Source organism: Etheostoma cragini, chromosome 22 (genome assembly GCF_013103735.1).
Source record: "Etheostoma cragini isolate CJK2018 chromosome 22, CSU_Ecrag_1.0, whole genome shotgun sequence".
In the NCBI taxonomy this organism is placed as follows: Eukaryota; Metazoa; Chordata; class Actinopteri; order Perciformes; family Percidae; genus Etheostoma; species Etheostoma cragini.
In genome coordinates, this window is record NC_048428.1 from 10,226,639 (window position 1) to 10,245,872 (window position 19,234).

At 40.2% G+C, this 19,234-nt stretch overlaps 1 protein-coding gene across 1 annotated transcript in view; it reads left to right on the forward strand.

Moving 5' to 3' along the window:
- The window catches only part of LOC117938046 (trichohyalin-like), a 100,071-nt gene that overhangs the window by 73,798 nt on the left and 7,039 nt on the right, over nt 1-19,234 (forward strand). The window contains exons 21-25 of the mRNA XM_034862375.1: nt 299-410; nt 15,062-15,171; nt 15,428-15,502; nt 16,735-16,828; nt 16,932-16,972. Coding sequence (XP_034718266.1) covers nt 299-410; nt 15,062-15,171; nt 15,428-15,502; nt 16,735-16,828; nt 16,932-16,972 — 432 coding nt within the window. The remainder of the gene's footprint in view (nt 1-298; nt 411-15,061; nt 15,172-15,427; nt 15,503-16,734; nt 16,829-16,931; nt 16,973-19,234) is intronic.

Below are 19,234 nucleotides of genomic sequence, written 5' to 3' on the forward strand. Positions count from 1 at the left end.
CCCTTCATATTGATCCCCTTCACATTCCCTTAGCTCGGCTGCCACACACACTCACGCACGCGCTGCTCACACTTCCCGGGCCTACGTTAAACACTCGCACATATTGGAATGAAATACTTCAGATGGGTTTGTTTTTTGAATTGTTCGTGCTAACAATGAATCTGGAAATATTTAAATGAGTAATAAAAACGCATCTAGGAAATTGGAGTGATTAAATATAGTGACAGATTTTTTCTTTTTATTAACTAACTGTATTCTCGCATAGTGGTAAGTTCACTAGTTGTGTTTGTGTGTGCAGGTCAATGGCTGTGAGGCTGGAGACGGAGGTGGCAGAGCTCAGGAGGAATCTTCAGCAGGCTGTCGATCACAAAGTCAAGGCCGAGCGAGATGCGCAGAATGCACAGGACCAGGTAAATAAATACACACCTGACCTGAGTGACACAGCCTCTGCAAATAATTCCGAGTGTTTGTTTAAATTGGCTTGGAGCAGGTGTTTCTCCATCTAAAACCATTGAGAAACTGTCTATACTCACAGAAAGCTATAACAATTTTACCACTACTGCCACATGTTATCGTCTAATCCTTCTGCCAGCTAGCGTTATGATTTCTGTATCTGACCTTACTCTTTTTATACGTAGGGTTTGTTGGGTTTGAGCCAGGTCTACTGTAGTACATAAACAGGAATACTAATACTAAGGTTTCCTCTACTCCAATGCCCTCCAAGGTCTTTCTCACCTGTTCCTTCCTCCTCTCTACCCTGCCTTCTACCCCCCCCTCCCAACCGTTTTGATGATTAGTGGCATATATCCGGTGCTAGAGCCAGGATTATCTTGTCCAAGAGAAGGAGGGGGTGTATAGGGGACCTAAACCTGGTTTACCCACCCTGTTAATTCCTGGGTGTAATATTCTCTGATATTCCCTAATGTTCTGGCTGGGTGCAGAGAAGGGTGGAGGGGGGGGTCTCAGGGGAGAGCGGTTGTCAGAAATGAGCCGCTGCTGTACAAAGACAGAATGGATAATTAAGGGTAAAGCCAGGACGGGGAACTGATGTTCATTTAGATTCAACATCTTAGAATTCCGTCCTAAGCTTCTGTGCAAGGTGGTGCTCTCTCGGATCTGGATTTTGCATTTTGTTCAAATTCTTCTTAAAGTCACTCCTTGTCTTACTCCCTTTGTTACTTTATTTTTCTCTTTGCGTTCTCCTGTTCTCTGTTTTCTCTTTCTTTCATACGTCCTCCTTGCTCGCCATTTCTGTCTCTTTCACTCGCTCTTCCTCTATTTTACTCTTCTTTTTTTTACTCTTTCCTTGTGAATAATGCAGCCCACATAACGCGGCTTTCCTTTTTTCTCTTAACATTAGTGCACCGGGATCTGACAATAGTTATTGCCCAGGGCCAGTAAGACAGTGACTTAAGCCAGTTGATTGGTCAGTCAGTAGCCAAGCCAGTGCTCGCGAAGAGTTCTCCGTCTGTTTCTGTTGAAAATCCTTTAATCCCTGCCTTCGCTGTGTGACTGGTCCTCTTTTCTTTGTTGTACAATTTCTGATCAAACATATTGCAAGACATGTCAGAGGTCTGTCAAGTCTTGCATGAAGAAGACATGGCAATGGCTACCAGTGTTGGAGTTATCTAGCATAAAGTAAATGTCCGTTTCTTGTGTGTTGGAAGCAACAGCTTCCTTGGGCTGAAATACGATTGGGTTAACTGTTTAATGACATCCACCTTAACACAGATAATGGAAAAATTTCAATCTTAGTATTACTTGATCTCAATGCTGCATTTGACACGGTCGACCATGACATATTACTAGACCGATTGGAAAACTGGGTTGGCCTTTCTGGCTCAGTACTAAACTGGTTTGAATCCTACCTAAAGAATAGGGATTACTTTGTGTCAATAGGTAATTATGCATCTGAGCGTACAAATATGACGTGCGGAGTTCCGCAAGGCTCCATTCTGGGGCCTCTTCTGTTTAATATCTACATGATTCCACTGGCTCAGATTATGGAGAAAAACAAAATAAGTTACCATAGTTATGCAGATGACACACAAATTTACATAACCTTACCGCCAGGGGACTATAGTCAAATACAAAAACTGACTAACTGCATCAAGCAAATTAACAACTGGATGTGCCAGAACTTTCTGAAATTAAATGAAGGAAAAACTGAGGTAGTTGTTTTTGGAAAAAAAGAGGAACGATTAAAAGTCTGCGCTCAGCTTCAAACAACAATGTTAAAAACAACAGACAAAGCCAGAAATCTTGGTGTAGTCATGGACTCAGACCTGAACTTTAACAGCCACATTAAGACAATTACAAAGTCGGCCTATTATCACCTTAAGAATATATCAAGGGTTAAAGGACGTATGTGTCAACAGGACTTGGAAAAACTGGTCCATGCTTTCATCTTCAGTAGACTTGACTACTGTAACGGGGTCTTTACTGGTCTCCCTAAAAAATCAATCAGACAGCTGCAGCTGATTCAGAACGCTGCTGCTCGAGTCAAGTTGAACCAAACGAACTGTAACGCACCACATCAGTCAAAGAACTTTAGGCATGTACAACTTCAATTATTATTTTTGTTTGTTTTAAATAGTTTCTTTGAATAATTGATTTGGATAACTGATTTTAAAGTCTAATTTTAGGGCTTTTCCTTTATTGGAGCAGCTGGAGAGAGAGGGGATGACATGCAGCAAAACATTTTTACTGTAAGTCTGTAAACTGTGATATCAGCCAACCTTACTCTAAGACTTCTGACTCAATTCAGAGTTTTCTTTCTTTTTTTTTCTTTCTTTTTTTATATTGTGGGAAATACGCTTATTCTATTCCTTGCCAAAAGTTAAGTGAGAAGATGGATACCACTCTCATATCTGTTCGGTAGCAGATTAGCTTAGCATAAAGACAGGAAACGGGAAAACTGATAGCCTGGCTCTGTCCAAGTTTTCAACAGGTTATGGGAGATTATTTATTGGCTGGGCACAGTGACTTCCTAGGGTTTCTAAGTATATTTTTGCACACAGATGCTGGGCCTGTAACAACAGCCAGCAGCATCTAGTCTCTATGATAGTGAAGCAAACCCCCTGCCAAGTGTAGATTTAAATGTGAACACTCAGTGTGCAATATAGACAGTGTGGCAAGTTAAATTTGAAATATATTAAAATCACAACAAAGTTTGCTAAAACAAAAAGAACGTTAATCTTGCCTAAAAAAATGTATGCAGTTAAAAGGGGTTTGTGTTAACACCGTTAATAACGCGTTTAACTGACAGCACTAGTTTAATTTTTTCTTGCATTTGTAGTAAACTTTTTGGGAGTGTGTGTACAGTATGTATGTATCTGAAGGTCTTTGTATTAGTGTATTCTCTGGCTGGCTCCCGCAATCACACACAACCCCTTACATTTCCTCTTTGCATTCCTGCTGTCTTCCATCATTTCAACAACAGATGAGCTTTTCAATGAATTTGTCTCCAAACAGTGTTTAAACACCAGTGTGATGGTCGTTCTGACTATGACTCCTTCATTAGGTCCCAATCTCTGTTATTGACCAGCAGAAGATGAATTATCCGCTGGTAAAAAAAATCAAAGTGTTTGAAATGGTAAATGGTACACAACAGTGGCCTATAGAGGAAATCTATATTACAAATTGCCTTGGTGCACAGTAGCTGAACCTCAGATAGCTCTGTCTTTCTCGCTGTGTAAGTCTTTATATGCACAGTGTGTACACACTTACCGGCCACTTTATTAGGTACACCTTGCTGATGAAGATGTTGGAAACATGCTGCAGATTTGTCGGCCGCACATAAGACTCTTCCGTTCCACCTTATTCCAAAGATGCTATATTATTCGGAGATCTGGTGACGGAGGAGGCCATTTGAGTACAGTGATGTCATTGTCATGTTAAGAGAAACTGCTGGAAGTAGCCATTAGAAGATGTGTACACTGTTGTCATAAAGGGATGGACATGATCAGCAACACCACAGCCATCCTGAACCGGCAGGATGGATCCATGCTTTCATGTTGTTTACACCAAATTCTGACCTTACCATCTAAATGTTGAAGCAGCAACTGAGACTCATCAGACCAGGCAACATTTTTTTCCAATCTTCCATTTTCCAATTTTAGAAAGGCCGTGTCAATTGTAGCCTCAGTTTCCAGCTCACAGCTGACAGTATTGGCACCCAGTGTGGTCTTCTGCCTCTGTAGCCCATCTGCTTCAAGGTTTTAAGTGTTGTGCGCTCAGAGATGCTCTTCTGCATACCTCGGTTGTAGTGACGGTTACTTGAGATACTGTAGCTGCCATCAACAAAGCATTTTCACCCAGAGAACTGCGGTGTGTCTTACTGGATTCTTTTCTCTTTTTTTGGACCATTCTCTGTAAACCCTACAGATGGTTGTGGCTAAAAATCCAAGTAGATCAGCAGTTTATGAAAATACTCAAACCAGCCTGTCTGGCACCAAAAACCGTGCCACGATCAAAGTCACTTAAATCACCTTCATTCACTATTGTGCTGATTGCTTTGAACTTCAGCAGATCATTTGTTACCATGATTCTTTTAGAAACAGAATACAATAGTTGGATTACTATTGATACTAAGTATGGTGTCAAAGTGAAAATGTAGTGCCTTCCAACTGCATAGTATTTGGATTTTGTGTACGCAAGAAAAGCCCATATGTTTAGAAAGATGTTGTGAGCATGAGATAAGATTAATGGACATTCTCAATCCCACCATCATTTTCCCACAGATTTTGGGCCAGGCTAAAAGCTGTTAATATGTCATAGTATCTGGATTTTGTGTATGTATACCACATGTAATCATTCTGCTGGTGATGGCATGCTTAATAGTTATTGTAGTAGAAAGTAAGCCATACATGCACATTGAGTGTGTAGTATAGAGTACATTAGTATGCCATTTCAAAACACAGACAATGTCTACATACCTGCATGTATTGAGTTGATGCCACGTTATTGGCAGCTTAGATATTTGCGTTAACGAGCAGTTGAACAGGTGTACATATGGCCAGTGAGTCGATGTGTGTTAGGTATGTGTGTTATATGCAACGTCTTGTTTGTGTTTACCCGGTCTGTTAATTGTTTCTTTTCTTATATTAAAGGGATTTACATGTTGTCTACCAGACAATTTTGTGCTTCCATACACAGCATGTCCCGGTCCCAGTCATTAGTGTGTTTACTTCAACTTTTTTAAGCATGGAGTAAAAAGATTTTAAACTGTTTTAATGAGAAGGTTTTCAGATAGCAAACGTTTATTAGTATGTTTTCATTCCCAGAACTTTTTCACAGCTATTATTGTCATCCTGTAGAAATACAATTACACAGTAACTTTTAATCAATCTGACTCAGCGGGGTGCCTGCCTAGTGATTAGAGAGACCGGCCTGGTCGCTGCTTACATATCCCGTGCGCGTGTGCATGTGTGCGTACGTGTTTGCATGCGAATAACCAGTGTTCATGGTTTTTATACAGAACAGCAAGGCGGAATAACGGTGCAACATTCGTGCCTTGAACATGCAGTGGGAAAGGGGCGCTGTTTTATTCTGCACAGTAATTGAACATGAAGGCGAGCAAAGAGAAATGTAATTTTCTCCAGTTTCCTCCATTTTCTTCACCACTGCAGCAGTGATTTAGCTTCTTTCTTACATTGCCGACACCTGTGTGTGTTTTTGTTGGAATTGCGGTTGTGTGGCTTTTACAAACATGAGTGTGTAGTATTTTCATTTTGGTGATGCTTGAGAGAGTTGCTGTCTGCTCATTTATCTCACACATTTTACCTAGCTTGAAGCCTCATGCCTAGCCTAATTAGCTTAGCATGACACGCACCAATCACAGGTTTGATGATGGAGAAGTGAGGATGGACAAATGAAGCTCATTTGTTTAGTTGATGAACAAAGAGAAGTGGTCCAATTGTCTGCCTGTTTAACCATGGAATGGCCTTCGTATTTGTTCAATATGTGTGTGCATGCATGTCCTTGTGTCCCATCGTGCTCAAACACAGCTCATTAAGCCGCAGTCCTGTAATCCATCTGAGGGATCGGACCGACAGTCAAGCAGAAATATTTCTCATACTATATCCATAACTTTCTATGTCCCTCTTAACTGTCATACTGCCATAGTGTCTGCATTTCTGTGCATGGATGGGGATGAACCATTAAACATTTTTTTTTGTAAAGGTTCATGGAAGGGGCTTATAATGTATAATGGAGATACTAATTTAGCGAAAGAAACAAGAGGAAGAAAGAAAATTGGAAATATGTGTTTTTTTATACATAACATTGTTTTTCTTTTACCCATACATCATGTTTTCTTAGATTTTTATCAATTTAAAAGTTGGATTAGTAAAACCTAAAAGTACTGAAAATGTGTATTTACGTTTTTGGTGTTGAGAAAAACCAAGCCAAGTTCATATAAGTTAGTACAGTTTGGACTTTTTAACATTTAAATGTTCTATACACGTTTGTGACCGTGGTTCAAGGAAACAAGTGGAAATGAGTCTTTACAAATCACACCTGCCACTCATCTAACAGCTTCTAATTTATAAAAGTAATTAAGAATGCTATTCTTGTAATTACACAAAGAAAAACTTTAATTATCTTGCCTTAGCTGCAAGTAACTCTATGTACACACTTTTTTTTTTTCCGTGCTTGAGTTCATATGTAGAGCCCCTGGTGATACTTTGAGCAATGTCTCATGATGTGTCGAGCCTTCTTAGTGTTTTAGAAATAATGATTTAGATGCTATCATTGTAGTGCCCCTAGCTCTCCCATTAAAAAGGCAATTTGAACGAAAATGATAATGCGGTACATCTTAAAAGTGACTTTTCCGTCCTAATTATGTTTTTAAACAAAAGTTTGACTCAGGTACATTCACAGAAACAGAGTTACGCTTTAAGGACTAGCTTTAATTGAATACAGAAACTATAGGAGTGTGCCATTCATCCATCCATCCACCCATCCATCCATCCATCCATCTTTGTCCGCTTATCCGGTATCGGGTTGCAGGGGCAGCAGCTTCAACAGGAGACCCCAAACTTCCCTTTCCCGACCCACATTAACCAACTCCAACTGGGGGATCCTGAGGCCTTCCCAGGCCAGGTTGGAGATATAATCCCTACACCTAGTCCTGGGTCTTCCCCGAGGCCTCCTCCCAGCTGGACCTGCCTGGAACACCACCCAAGGGAGGCACCCAGGAGGCATCCTTACCAGTTGCCCGAACCATCTCAACTGGCTCCTTTCAACGCTGAGAGTGTGCTTCTTTTTCAATTTAACATTTTGCAACAACAGCATATTCTTTTTTATTTTGTTCCTTATTTGTGAGATATATCTTTAAGTAAATACAGTGCCACATCTCATATAAATGCTTCTATTCATGTAAACATGTAACATTATACAATTATAAAATAGTATGATAACCCAGCATTTTTGGGCTGAGTTTTGAGCTGCTTCACTGTGCTGTCAAGTGAACTGCGGGTCTCTAGAGTTTGGCCTAGACACGTTTTGATTTTGCAGAAACGTGTTTCCTACAAATCAATCATATGGGAGAAAATAAGTAGTTATGAATGAATGCTTTTCACCGCTATACATTATTTTATTTTCTAACATTTTATTAAGGTGCCGAAACAATAACAACAGTGCTGGCAATGTTTTTCCAAACTTGTGCTGCATCAGCTCATCACTAAACAATACAGCAACAATCAAAACCTAGAATTGTTCTTTTGTACTGCTGCTGTCAGCTAAGCACTGTTGCGGGCTGGTCACCTGGACAACATCGCAAGGTTCGCCAAATGGGAATCCCACACATCCAGGGCCCATTTATAGCTTTCTATTGTTGGAGGATACCAACAAATATAGCAGTCTTCCAAGCTGCATGACACAGTTTGCATCTTTCCTTCAGCAATCCTGCTGCAACCTCAAGAACAAACTAATTCTAACTAAACTGAAAATGAACGCTGTAATATAAAGTTACTAGATTTGGTATTGTTTGAAACGATGACTGAATTTAGTACAAAATCAACAAATACCTTCTTTGTGTACCTTAATTTAAAAAATGTAACTTATTTTTCTACCAAACATCCTTGTTCAGAAACTAGAAGAAACCAAAGTTCTCAAAAGTAAAACATCTAATTTCAGTCTAAAATAAGCAACGATTTGATTGAATTTAGAAAGTGTCTAATCAATGGCAAAGTAAAGAAGATTAGAAATATGTATATGTTTTATAAATATTTAAGTTTTCTATGTTTAGTAGTTCCTGACATTCAGTTAAATTGACACCAAGCATGGATTTCCTCCTTATATTCAAATGATACATACTACAGTAGAGGGGGGAACTACATCTAGCTGGGAAGTGGGTGAGAAAGTTCTACCAAGGCTGTTAATGTAGCTCATGCAGACTAGATGCAAGAGATGGGACTTCAGTAATGGCAGCCACTGATAAACAACCCAGCAGCATGCATTGGAGAGTGTGTGATGAAAGGACTCGGGGAAAGGAGTTAGGCCATGCTGCAGCAGACGAAGGTAATTAAAGAAGCCATCATCAGCATCATTAATATGCTAGATCTGCTGTGGCCCACTGACTAGTCTAATGGAGAACATGTCATCATCGTCACCATTAGGGAGAGTGGGACGCACATAAACACACGCACACATGGTCTTAATGTTGGGTCATGCCATGATTATCACCATTAAGCATGGAGTGAGAAGACCTGCTTAGGAAACCTCATTCTGTGCTGACATCGCACACGCACATCGTGTACACACACACACACACACACACACACACACACACACACACACACTCACATACGCCTGTAGATCTTTAATTCAGACCCTGTGAGTGATAAGTATGCATATTTAAGTGATGTCAGGCCTGTTGGGTCTTTTAATTAGACAGAATGAATGAATGTTTTATAAAAACGTGTTTAACAATAAATGTGTTCATTAATTTGATGAGAGGATGTGCTCTGATGAGCTGAGTGGAACAGAGTAATGGCTCGTATTCAGCTCTTGCGGTTTGATGGTGACGGTAGCAACAACCAGGCTGTCTGTTCTGGATTTTTTTTCACTCCTCTTTATATTCCTCTCTTTAGCTAGAAAAGTTAACTTTGAATCATATTTATCCCACAACCTCGGACAGCTTGGTCTGTTTTTAGTGAAAATGCACTTTTGTCCAGGACAGCTAATGTGCAATGTGATACTAGTCCACAGCTCCATTGAGAATAGAAGAGATGGAAAACCCATTAAGTCTTCACAATCTTTTTTTTCTTCTTTTTCTGTCTGCAGGTACGCTTTGTGGGTTGTCATGAAAGTTCATTCAGAAGTTTAGAAAAAAGATTGCCTGAAGTTCATCTTGTATCTGTTGTCACTGTAAAGTGTGGGCTGGACAATATGCCTTATTTTGATAGAATAAACCATCATAATGTACCATTGCATTAAAGATCCCAAATCATCCACCAGCACTGCAGTAGTCAACTTATATTCTCTAGCCTTGGCCTGAAAGGACCAGTGGTATCGCCCAACTGGGTTATAAGTGTGTCCCAAATGCGTTTTGTTGCCCCTTTTAGCCCCCATCATCTGCTAAAATATTTGTGCAACAAAACCAATCTAAATGTTAAGCAGCTATGCTACTTTACTCCTTCCCCCGCTTGCAATTGCACCTCCTTTGTCCCTTTTTCTCTATAAAAAATGTCCCTTTCTCACTCTCCCCCTCTTTCTCACACACTCTGTCACTCCCTCCCTTGACACTGGTGGAAACAGAGTGATGGTGCGTAATTTAGTCCTAATCACAACATTAGACTTGCTGCGATTTACATCCCTCTGCCAGCCGAGCCAGTCAGACAGTCAGGAGGGAGATGTTAATGTGCGACCACAGGTAATTACTGTCATTACAGTACAACACATATCCCGCCTGTGTGTGTGTGTGTGTGTGTGTGTGTGTCTGTGTGTGTGTGTGTGTGTGTGTGTGTGTTTGTGTGCATGCAGAGGTGCATTGTGGGTGTGTTTTGAGCTTTTGAATAGCACGTTTTGATATTTTTGTGTATACCATTAATATTGCTGTAATAACATGTGGTTTTTGTTAACAACTTCCTTCACATGAAGAAGCGTCTGCATGCAAGCGTCAGCGTGTGCATGAGACAAAACATTTTGATAATGTAATTATAATTGATGCCCTGACTCGCTTTTGAGTTGCTTGATGTGATTTCCTTGTTCTCCATGTTTTAATGCCTTGCTTTATTCGTGGAAATGCAGCCCTGCCTTAATTTGAGTGTAATTGGAGTGTAATTCTTCATCATGTTAGGAAATTTGAATCATTGAATCACTCAATATGTGTCACTGTCAGTCATCTTCACAACTTCCTTTCACATCTAAGACAGACTATTACTCTGTTTTATTGAGGGGTCATTCTCTTGTTGAACATATCTCATGTTGAAATATTAGACCAAGTCAAACCTTTCTGTTTTTCTTTTGACCTCCTTTTTTTTTGCTCATTTAGCAGTTTATTTCATTCACTGTCCATTCCTCAAACAATTGACGTCACAGCTGATTTTAGAGGATTACATTGCACATTTTGCACAAAATGCATAAGGTTGTCCTGTGAGTTGCATTAATTGTTATTCCCATAAAATATTTAACAAAATTGACTGGTCAACTTTGCCCACTCTGTAGCCCAGGGTTAATGTGGTGCACACATGAAAGACTGGCTTCCCTTAGATAACGTTGTAAATAACTTACAATATGTTGACCATGGGCAACTAAAAGTATGTTATTTTCACTTTAACCTTGGGGTGCACAAGCAGTAGTCCTGTAACTGTAAATGTAGGTGTGGCCTAGACAGGAGGTTGACTTTTACATTGACACACTTTTCAATCCCCGACAAAGAAGAGATCAACAAACATACACTCCATTGGCAGATTTGTAAACAGAACAGACAATTTATTGACAATTTATTTTATTTACAAAAATGTCTGTAGAAGAGTGCTTGCAGGACTCAAATTGTTTGTTTGAGGTGCTCTTTGGATGGGACAACCATATATAGCAAAACTCAAAAAATCCAAGGCAAAAATCAATAAAAAGCCTTTATTGTCATGGCTTAGTCATCTTAAACCTTTGAAAACAACTCCGACGGGTTTTGGCACACAAGTCAGAAAGTCAACAGTTTTAAACAGGAAAAGACTTTCTAGCTTTTTGGATTATTCCAGGGAGAGTGCCTTGGATTTTTCCTGAGTTTTGCTATATTTAATTTCTTTTATTAGTTATCTTGACTATTCTCAACTCTTTATTCTCATTAAATCAGACAGACTTTATTGATCCCAAATTGGGAAATGTCAGTGCTACAGCAGCAAAATATAAGACACACGACACACATACTGAATATACTTGAATTAACAAACAGGATGTAATACAAAAACAACTATTTAAAGATAAAGATTAAAAAATACAAGGGAAATAATGTACAACTGTATATACAAGTGACGAATAAAAATGTTGAAACTACTTAAATATTATAAAGATGTAACTATAACCCATGTTTGTGCAACTTGCATGTGTACATGAGTCTTATCTAACACCCAATGATGAAGTGTTAAAAAGTGGCATTGCCTGTGCAAGGAATCATTTTTTTCTTATTGGCCTATAAGAAAGCCAATAAGGCTTATCCTCTGTATTCTCCTTTTCCGCTGAACACATTAGATTATGAAATTAAGGATAGTTGTCATAATCACTTTTTTTCCAGAGATTTCTTCTCTGCATCAGCAGGATCAGGTGTCCTATAATTTATGGTTTACTTTTAACTTGGTAGTGTTTTCCAGAGAAACATTAACAGGAAAAGATGTTATGGGATTCAAATCCCACAGCAGTTAGATCTTCGCTTTTTTGATTATTTTGACATTTTGGGTTAATCATATGACTTTTCTGGACACTTAAATCATGGCCCACATATTGGAAACTTTTTTCATGTTTGCCCAAGTCTTTGTGGGAAGATGGTATGGTATATCAAGGTGTTTCCATGGCGATAAGGGTAATGTGTCAGGGTCCACAGAGTTTAGGCCTGGAAAGGTCCTGACTGATAAGCAAAATGGAAAAGTCAGCAGTTTGGCCAGTGCCGTCCCATCCCTGTTTGCCCCCCTCACCTGTTTTCTCTCTACAATTTCGTCTTCAGTCGTCTTCTGCTCTCCCCCCATTCACCATCTGTCCTCCTTTGCACCTGCTTAATACCTCACCCTGCAATTCATACCTGTGTCTGCAAATGCCATCTCTTTCATCATCCATTATTCTCCTTTTATCTAATGTTTCTCTTGTGTTGCTATTAGGTTCCATTATTGACATTTATTTTCACCGTGTCCTTGCTTCCCATCTATTACAGCCTTACTTAAGCCTTTTTTTACCTTCCTTTATTTTTACACTTTGTAGAATGAGAAAGGCAGAAACGAAGGCTGACAAAGACGGCAGTGTCCCGGCAATGGGGTCCCCAGGGACCACCGGCAGACAATAACCCGTTATTTTTAGGCCCGTAAAATGTACTTAAATTCACAAGTATGTAACCGCCTCCCATCGGTTAAAAACAACAACAAAGTTGGTCTTTGTAAACAGAAATGATGCACAGTAGGCTGCATGTTTATTTGCATATAAAGTGGGGAGGTGAGATCCGATCAAAGTTTTCACTCAAAACACAGTAGGTAACGCATTTTAATGCCAGACGTGAACTTGTGCACCTTGGGCCCTGACACACCAAGTCGAGCGTCTGTCCTGCAGTAGATGGACCAACGGTGTGTCCCGCACCGTCACCAAGCGCCGGTCGTCGTCTGCCTTTTTCAACATGTTGAATCACTGTTGCTGGTGGTAACAGCCAACTTATATGATTTTAAAAAACGAGCGTGAGGAAAACAAACAAACGACTGTGAGGCACACAGAAGGCTTCTTTCCTTTTTCATCTCATCTGATCAATCTGATACACATAACAGCTGTCAAAACTGGTCAAAAATTACATTTGAATGTTTTTTTCTAAAAAACACAGGTTTTTACATAACATAACATAACATTATGTCTATAAGATGGCAAACGTACAACAATACATACTATACATAACTACTTGTGTAGATATATTTAAAAGATCTCTACATTTTTACACATACAAAATAAACTAAAATGGAAAAATGTATATCCTATACTGAGGTATTTAATATAAATAATAATAGACTGCACTGCTAAACAATTAGCCCCCTGGCATGCCAGCTAGCTTACTAGCCAGCCTCTAAATTAGTAAAATGTAAGAAGTTAATGTTTAACTAGCACGCTCTCTTCAAATCAAAGTAAAGCACATTTTTTTCACCAGATGACTGCCATTTTTTTTGTAACTAGTCTATGATGAAGGCATGTGTGGTGGTTGAAATTAGCAAACTAACGTTAGCAAACAAGCCAGCAGCCGGCCGTTCGGTCTCTCCACTCTTTCTGCCACTCAACGCTGTTTCTTGTGTGTATTATAGCAATGTTATCCGTTGTCCCTTGTTGAATGATGAATAGATTACATGGATGATCTGTGCTGTCAAATGATTAAAATATTTAATTGCGATTAATCGCATTAACGTCAAAGTTAACTCGCAATTAGTCTCAATTAATCACACATTTTTATTTATTTTAAATGTCCCTTGGTTTATAATTGTACCATTATTTTTTCTCATTTTAATGCTCTTATCAACATGGAAAAGTGGATCAGCTTGCTTTGTGCAAATGTGTTTTTATTGAAAACATCATTGGCATATAGCCTACTGCAGTGTTCAATTTCACACTAACATTCTCACTTGGAGCAAATAATCTCTCACACAATGTAACTCCTTTTTCATGTGAAAAAAATACTTTGACATGGGGGAGGGGAAGAATTGGCATCAGCTGTGTGCTTGGCCATTAAGTGGTATTTCAGATTGGACGTGCTACGATGATAGCGCAGGTCACAATAACAAAACACACAGATCACTTTGGTCTTGTCAGTGGAACCATTTGGCAACTTTAAAAAAAGTAAACTTTCCATTCAGAATCTTATTGGCATTCATTTTACACTCGCCATCCACAAAACGTAGCTTTACTACTCTTTGGTTGGCTTGCAAGCCCAAACAAGTGTGTGCTGCGTGCCTGTTGTTTTGTTTCCGGTCTAGCTAGAGCCGGTGTGGTGTTGTAGTTTTTCTAACGTAACTAGTTGTTGCAACAGCATGTGAAAAAACTACAAAGTTTGCTAGACCAAAGAGAACGTTGCGATAAAAAAAATGTGCACCATTAAAATGGGTGTCCGTTAACGCCGTTAATAACGAGTTTAACTGACAGCACTAGTATGAACATACGTGGTACTTGGCTGTTGGCTATAGTTTCTGCAGTGTTAAGACTGTACAGTCTGTGGCCGGGTTGGGTCAGTGGTAGAGCAGGCGCTCGTGTACGGAAAGAGGTTTATGCCTCAACACAGAGGTCTATAGTTCGAATCCGAACTGTGACGATTTTCTGCATGTCTTTCCCCTCTGTCTCCCCTTTCTCACAGCTGTCCTGTCAAAACTTAAATGCGGAAAAGCCCAAAAAACAATCTAAAAAAGAAAATGCACAGTCTATGGTTACAGTGCAAATTTTTGTCCAAGACAAAGGCAACAACGGCTGAGGCGAGGCGACGTCACAGTCGGCGTTTGTGGCCGCTAGTCCCCAGCCGTCAGCTGGGTGTGTCAGGGCCTTTAGAGCTTCCTATATGTGATTGGATCACCCAAGATACATGATAATGTCAGGTCTGAACAGAGCCAGAGATGTGGAAAGCCAGTGTTAGACGGTAATACTTTCCTTGAAAATAAGTAAGACCCTTTAAGGTTTAAAGTACATCAGAACAGCGATGGAGTGATTGTTAGTCTTGTTTCTGTTCATCACAAATCCAGTGAGAGAATAGATTAGGGTTTTTTAAATTGGGAAAAGAACAAATTAGTGGAGAATTTATAATATGCACAGCAATTTGCACAGCATTTTACTGTGTTGCTATATGAATTGTTATGTATCACCGCTTGCCCCACCATATATAATATGTGTCTCGTAGGTGGACACACTCCGGTTGGAGCTGGAGGGGACACGGTCTGACAATGCAAACCTTTGCCATGAGAGTCAGCTGGTCATGACTAATGTCAGCCATTGGATTACTGAACAAAAGTAAGACCACACTCTTGTTAGAAATATTCATTAAATTTGTGTATGAAAAATGTATGGTTTTTCCGATGGTGTTTGTGCAGTGTATTTTTATAAATGTAAAATCGTAAATGTATTTTTTTTTTCGTTTGTGTTTTGAATTTGGTGTCCTCTAAAGCAAAATATAGTAACTGGCGGTCTTTTATTCCCTGTTAAAAGTCTTGGCTAGTGTAGTTTTAAAGTTCATCATTAGATTTCAGAATGTGTTCTCTCCCCTCAGGGCTTCCAACCAGAGCCTCACTGCCCAGATCAAGGCCCAAAACAAGGTGCTGTTCATCGTCACTGAAGAAAAAAAGTGAGTATTTATTCAGAGGAAGATTTTTGGTTACCTTACTTTATCAATGAGGGAATGTATGTCTTTGTGCTTAATCCTTTTTCAGCATGTTCATTTAAAAGGGTGGGAAATACTGCTCAGCTAACCGCTACACCTGCAAACTAGGTGAACTTTCCCGCCAGAGTTTGTGATTATTGTGTGTGTGTGTGTGTGTGTGTGTGTGTGTGTGTGTGTGTGTGTGTGTGTGTGTGTGTGTGTGTGTGTGTGTGTGTGTGTGTGTGTGTGTGTGTGTGTGTGTGTGTGTGTGTGTGTGTGTGTGTGTGTGCGTGTGTGCGTGTGTGTGTGTGTGTATGTGTGTGTGTGTGTATGTGTGTGTGTGTGCGTGTGTGATTCAGGTGGACTCCGACATGCTCACACCTGACAATCATTCTGCATATCTGCGTTTTCATGACTCACACACACGCACACATGCACACACAGACATGGGCGTGACATATTCCTCATCAAAGCGGTCTAGTTGTCTTCTGTCATCCCAACCCCCCCTGCGGTGCTTTACCTCCCCCAGCCCCGCCCAGCAGTCTGCTTTTTCCTTCCTCTCTCTCTTACTGTGTTGGAGTGTTTTGTTCTTACCTTTTTGGAATTGTAACCTGTAGCAATGGTTATTCTTTATACACGTGGAACACCCGGGCTACGCAAAGTTAGAACAACAGAAAATTTCCTCTGTATACTCAGCAGCACCCTTCCTGGAATATACAGAAACGTGATGTTTCTACTTCCCATCCCATCAAATAAAATTTGACGTGCTTCTGTAGTATATTAGTACAATAAACAGCTGAATAACAACTTGTTTTAATAGTTCTGGATACTGAGAATTGGTGGCATAACCAAACATTGACATAAATAGCCACAAGGGTAAGTGATGAATGGCTCCGCAAATCTAGCATTTCATTATAATAGATCATATGTGTGTGTATTTGTATTCAGAGCTAATGTGTGAACTGCTAGTTAAAGGCTGTTCAGGAAGCAGAGAAACACAGACTATATTGCTGTTGTGTGGCAGAATATTTTGTCTGCGATGTTAATAAGCGGCCCTTGATGATAATAGGTCTGTGTGTCTGTCTCTTTTTCCCTCCCTCCTCTCTCCCTCTCTCTCTCTCTCTCTCTCTCTCTCTCTCTCTCTCTCTCTCTCTCTCTCTCTGCTTATACATAATTCTCTATTCAACTTTGTCTCTGCATCTCCCTGGCTTCGTCAGACATCTTCAGGATTGTTGTGACACATTGAAGGAAGAGATAAAGAGACTTAAAGAAGTGGCGGATAAGAAGGAGAGAGACATGGGCCACCTTAAGGTGAACAAGTGCAAAGTGGAAAAGCAATAAACTACAAGTAGGAAGAGACAAATCTGAGTTGATCACAAACAGGTCTGTTTTTTGTTTTTCCCATTGTTTGCAGGCTCAGATCCGAGACCAGGACATCCGGCAAGACGAGAGAGCGTGAGTCATCTGTGTGTGCATGCATCTTTGTCCATTCACCAGCGGATGGGAGTTTAACATTCACATTCAACAAAAGCGTTGCCCACCATGTTTCACTCTTCAACACACAATCTAGCTCGAACAAAGCAGATGATGATAACAGCAGGAGTGCCAAGTTGTGAATGAAACACCCCATGAGCCTAGCCACCTGTGTTTTAGCCTGTGTGTACATGTATGTTTGTGTGTCTCTTCTTCATTCTGAATATGCTATTCACGCTGAGCTTTTAACAATGATTACACTCTAATCAAGGGGCCATCCTCTCCTGCTTGCCACCCTCATGGCTGTCAAATAGCATTCATCAATAGACAGGAGATATATTTATCATGTTCATAAAGGTAATTAAAATGAATGTGGCACAGATGGGATTGGGTGTAGGATGGATTTGAGAGAAGGAGAGGGAGATGGTGTTTGTGTGGGCACCAGCCTGCAGCAGTACTCCCTATACCCCCAGTGTGACCCCCTAAGGTCTCTCTCATTAACAACCCCCCCCCCCCCCCACCCACCTCATCCCGCTCTTCATTTTCTCATGTTGCACCCCTCCCTTTACGAACCACCAGGCTCTGTTTCCAAAACGGATCAGATTTGTTTTGACTGGAGTAGGTTTCTATTCAAAGCTGTCAGTCATTTTAATGATATCATTAAGGGGCCGCGACAGAAAGATGAATCGGTTTTCTTTGTCTTTCCCTCATAATTGCGAATGAGCGTGAGAGAGGGACAGCGCGAGAGAGGCAGTTCATATAGATGCATGCATCAGAGAGGTTTTGATTGAGCGAATATAATAACATGGGACGAGATAAAAACAGTGAATGAAAGCCTCTTCCATAGTGTCTTCCCATCCATTCTCTTTTTTTCTTTATTATGAGGATACTTAATTTATTTCATTTCATTATTGTAACCCCCCCCCCACACACACACACACACACACACACACACACACACAACCTACCCAAAATGCCATATGTATGAAAATTATACGTTTATAAGGCAACAGATGTGTCATGATACTTGCATGGCAGCCATATACATTCAGTGTCTAAATCTCATTACTTACTGATGGCAAAGGGGATATCTTCAGTGTCTTTCCACCGTCACTATCACTGGCAACAATCAACACGGCGTGGAGGTTTTGTCATTAGATATGCCATTATTAAAGAAATGTATTATGATTACATGGCCTACTGTTCCCAAGCAGCAGGAGTGTCACGGCTTCACATTATGGATGGCAGTTGGTGCCAGTAAGGCCCACAGAGAGGTGGGGAAAAGATGAATAGAGCAGATAGAAATTTAGATTGGTAAAATACAGGCCTCAGTTATATTTCAGTTAGAGAAAATGTGTCAAATGTTGTTCTTTTTCAAATAAATATACAAATCAAGTCAAAACTAGGATTGAGTTTTATTTTTTGCCACCGTACTGATCTTCGGGCAAATGTTTGGCTTTGATAGATGGCCGGTTGGCGATGCAAGCTGTTCTGAAAATGTAGAAGAGACCGTGTTTTTAACAATGCTTCTAGTCTTAATAGCTACAATCTGTTGCACAATGAAGGCCCTATCTGAAGTACCCCATCAAGAGCAAACAAATCAGGGTCACATTTTTCAGTGTGCCTGTAAAACTCATCTCTGAGGGGCTATGTGTAGCATGGGGTGTTCTCCAAACCTTGCCTTGCTGTGAGTCCTTGCCTTTCACTCCAGAAGTGTTCAATGAAGAGCAAGAATCAACTCTGACAACAGCCATTGCAATGCTGTAAAGTCTGAAAGGCAGGCAGAGAAAATGCAGATTTTTCAATTCAATTTTATTATAGTGTCAAATCACAACATAGTTATCTCAAGACACTTTACAGATAGAGAAGGTCTAGACCACACCATCATTTACAAAGACCCAACAATTTCCTCCCCAAGAGCAAGCATTTGGTGCAACAGTGTCGAGGAATAACTTCCTTTTAACAGGCAGGAACCATGGACAGAGGCTGGCTCTGGGTGTGCAGCCTAACGCCTCTGCCGGCTACGACGCAAAAACACAGATATACAGCTATGGAGAAATATGATTCATAATCACTCCAGTGACTCAATTAATTATATTGATTCACATTTTGTCTCAAATGATCCAAAATAATATCTGACAACATTAAAATACCAGTGCACATTGAAATGCACCGTGGCAGAGGCAGAGATTTATGCTGTTTGTTGTGACTGTCTGACACAACCCAGCTGGGGAGAAGCGCTCA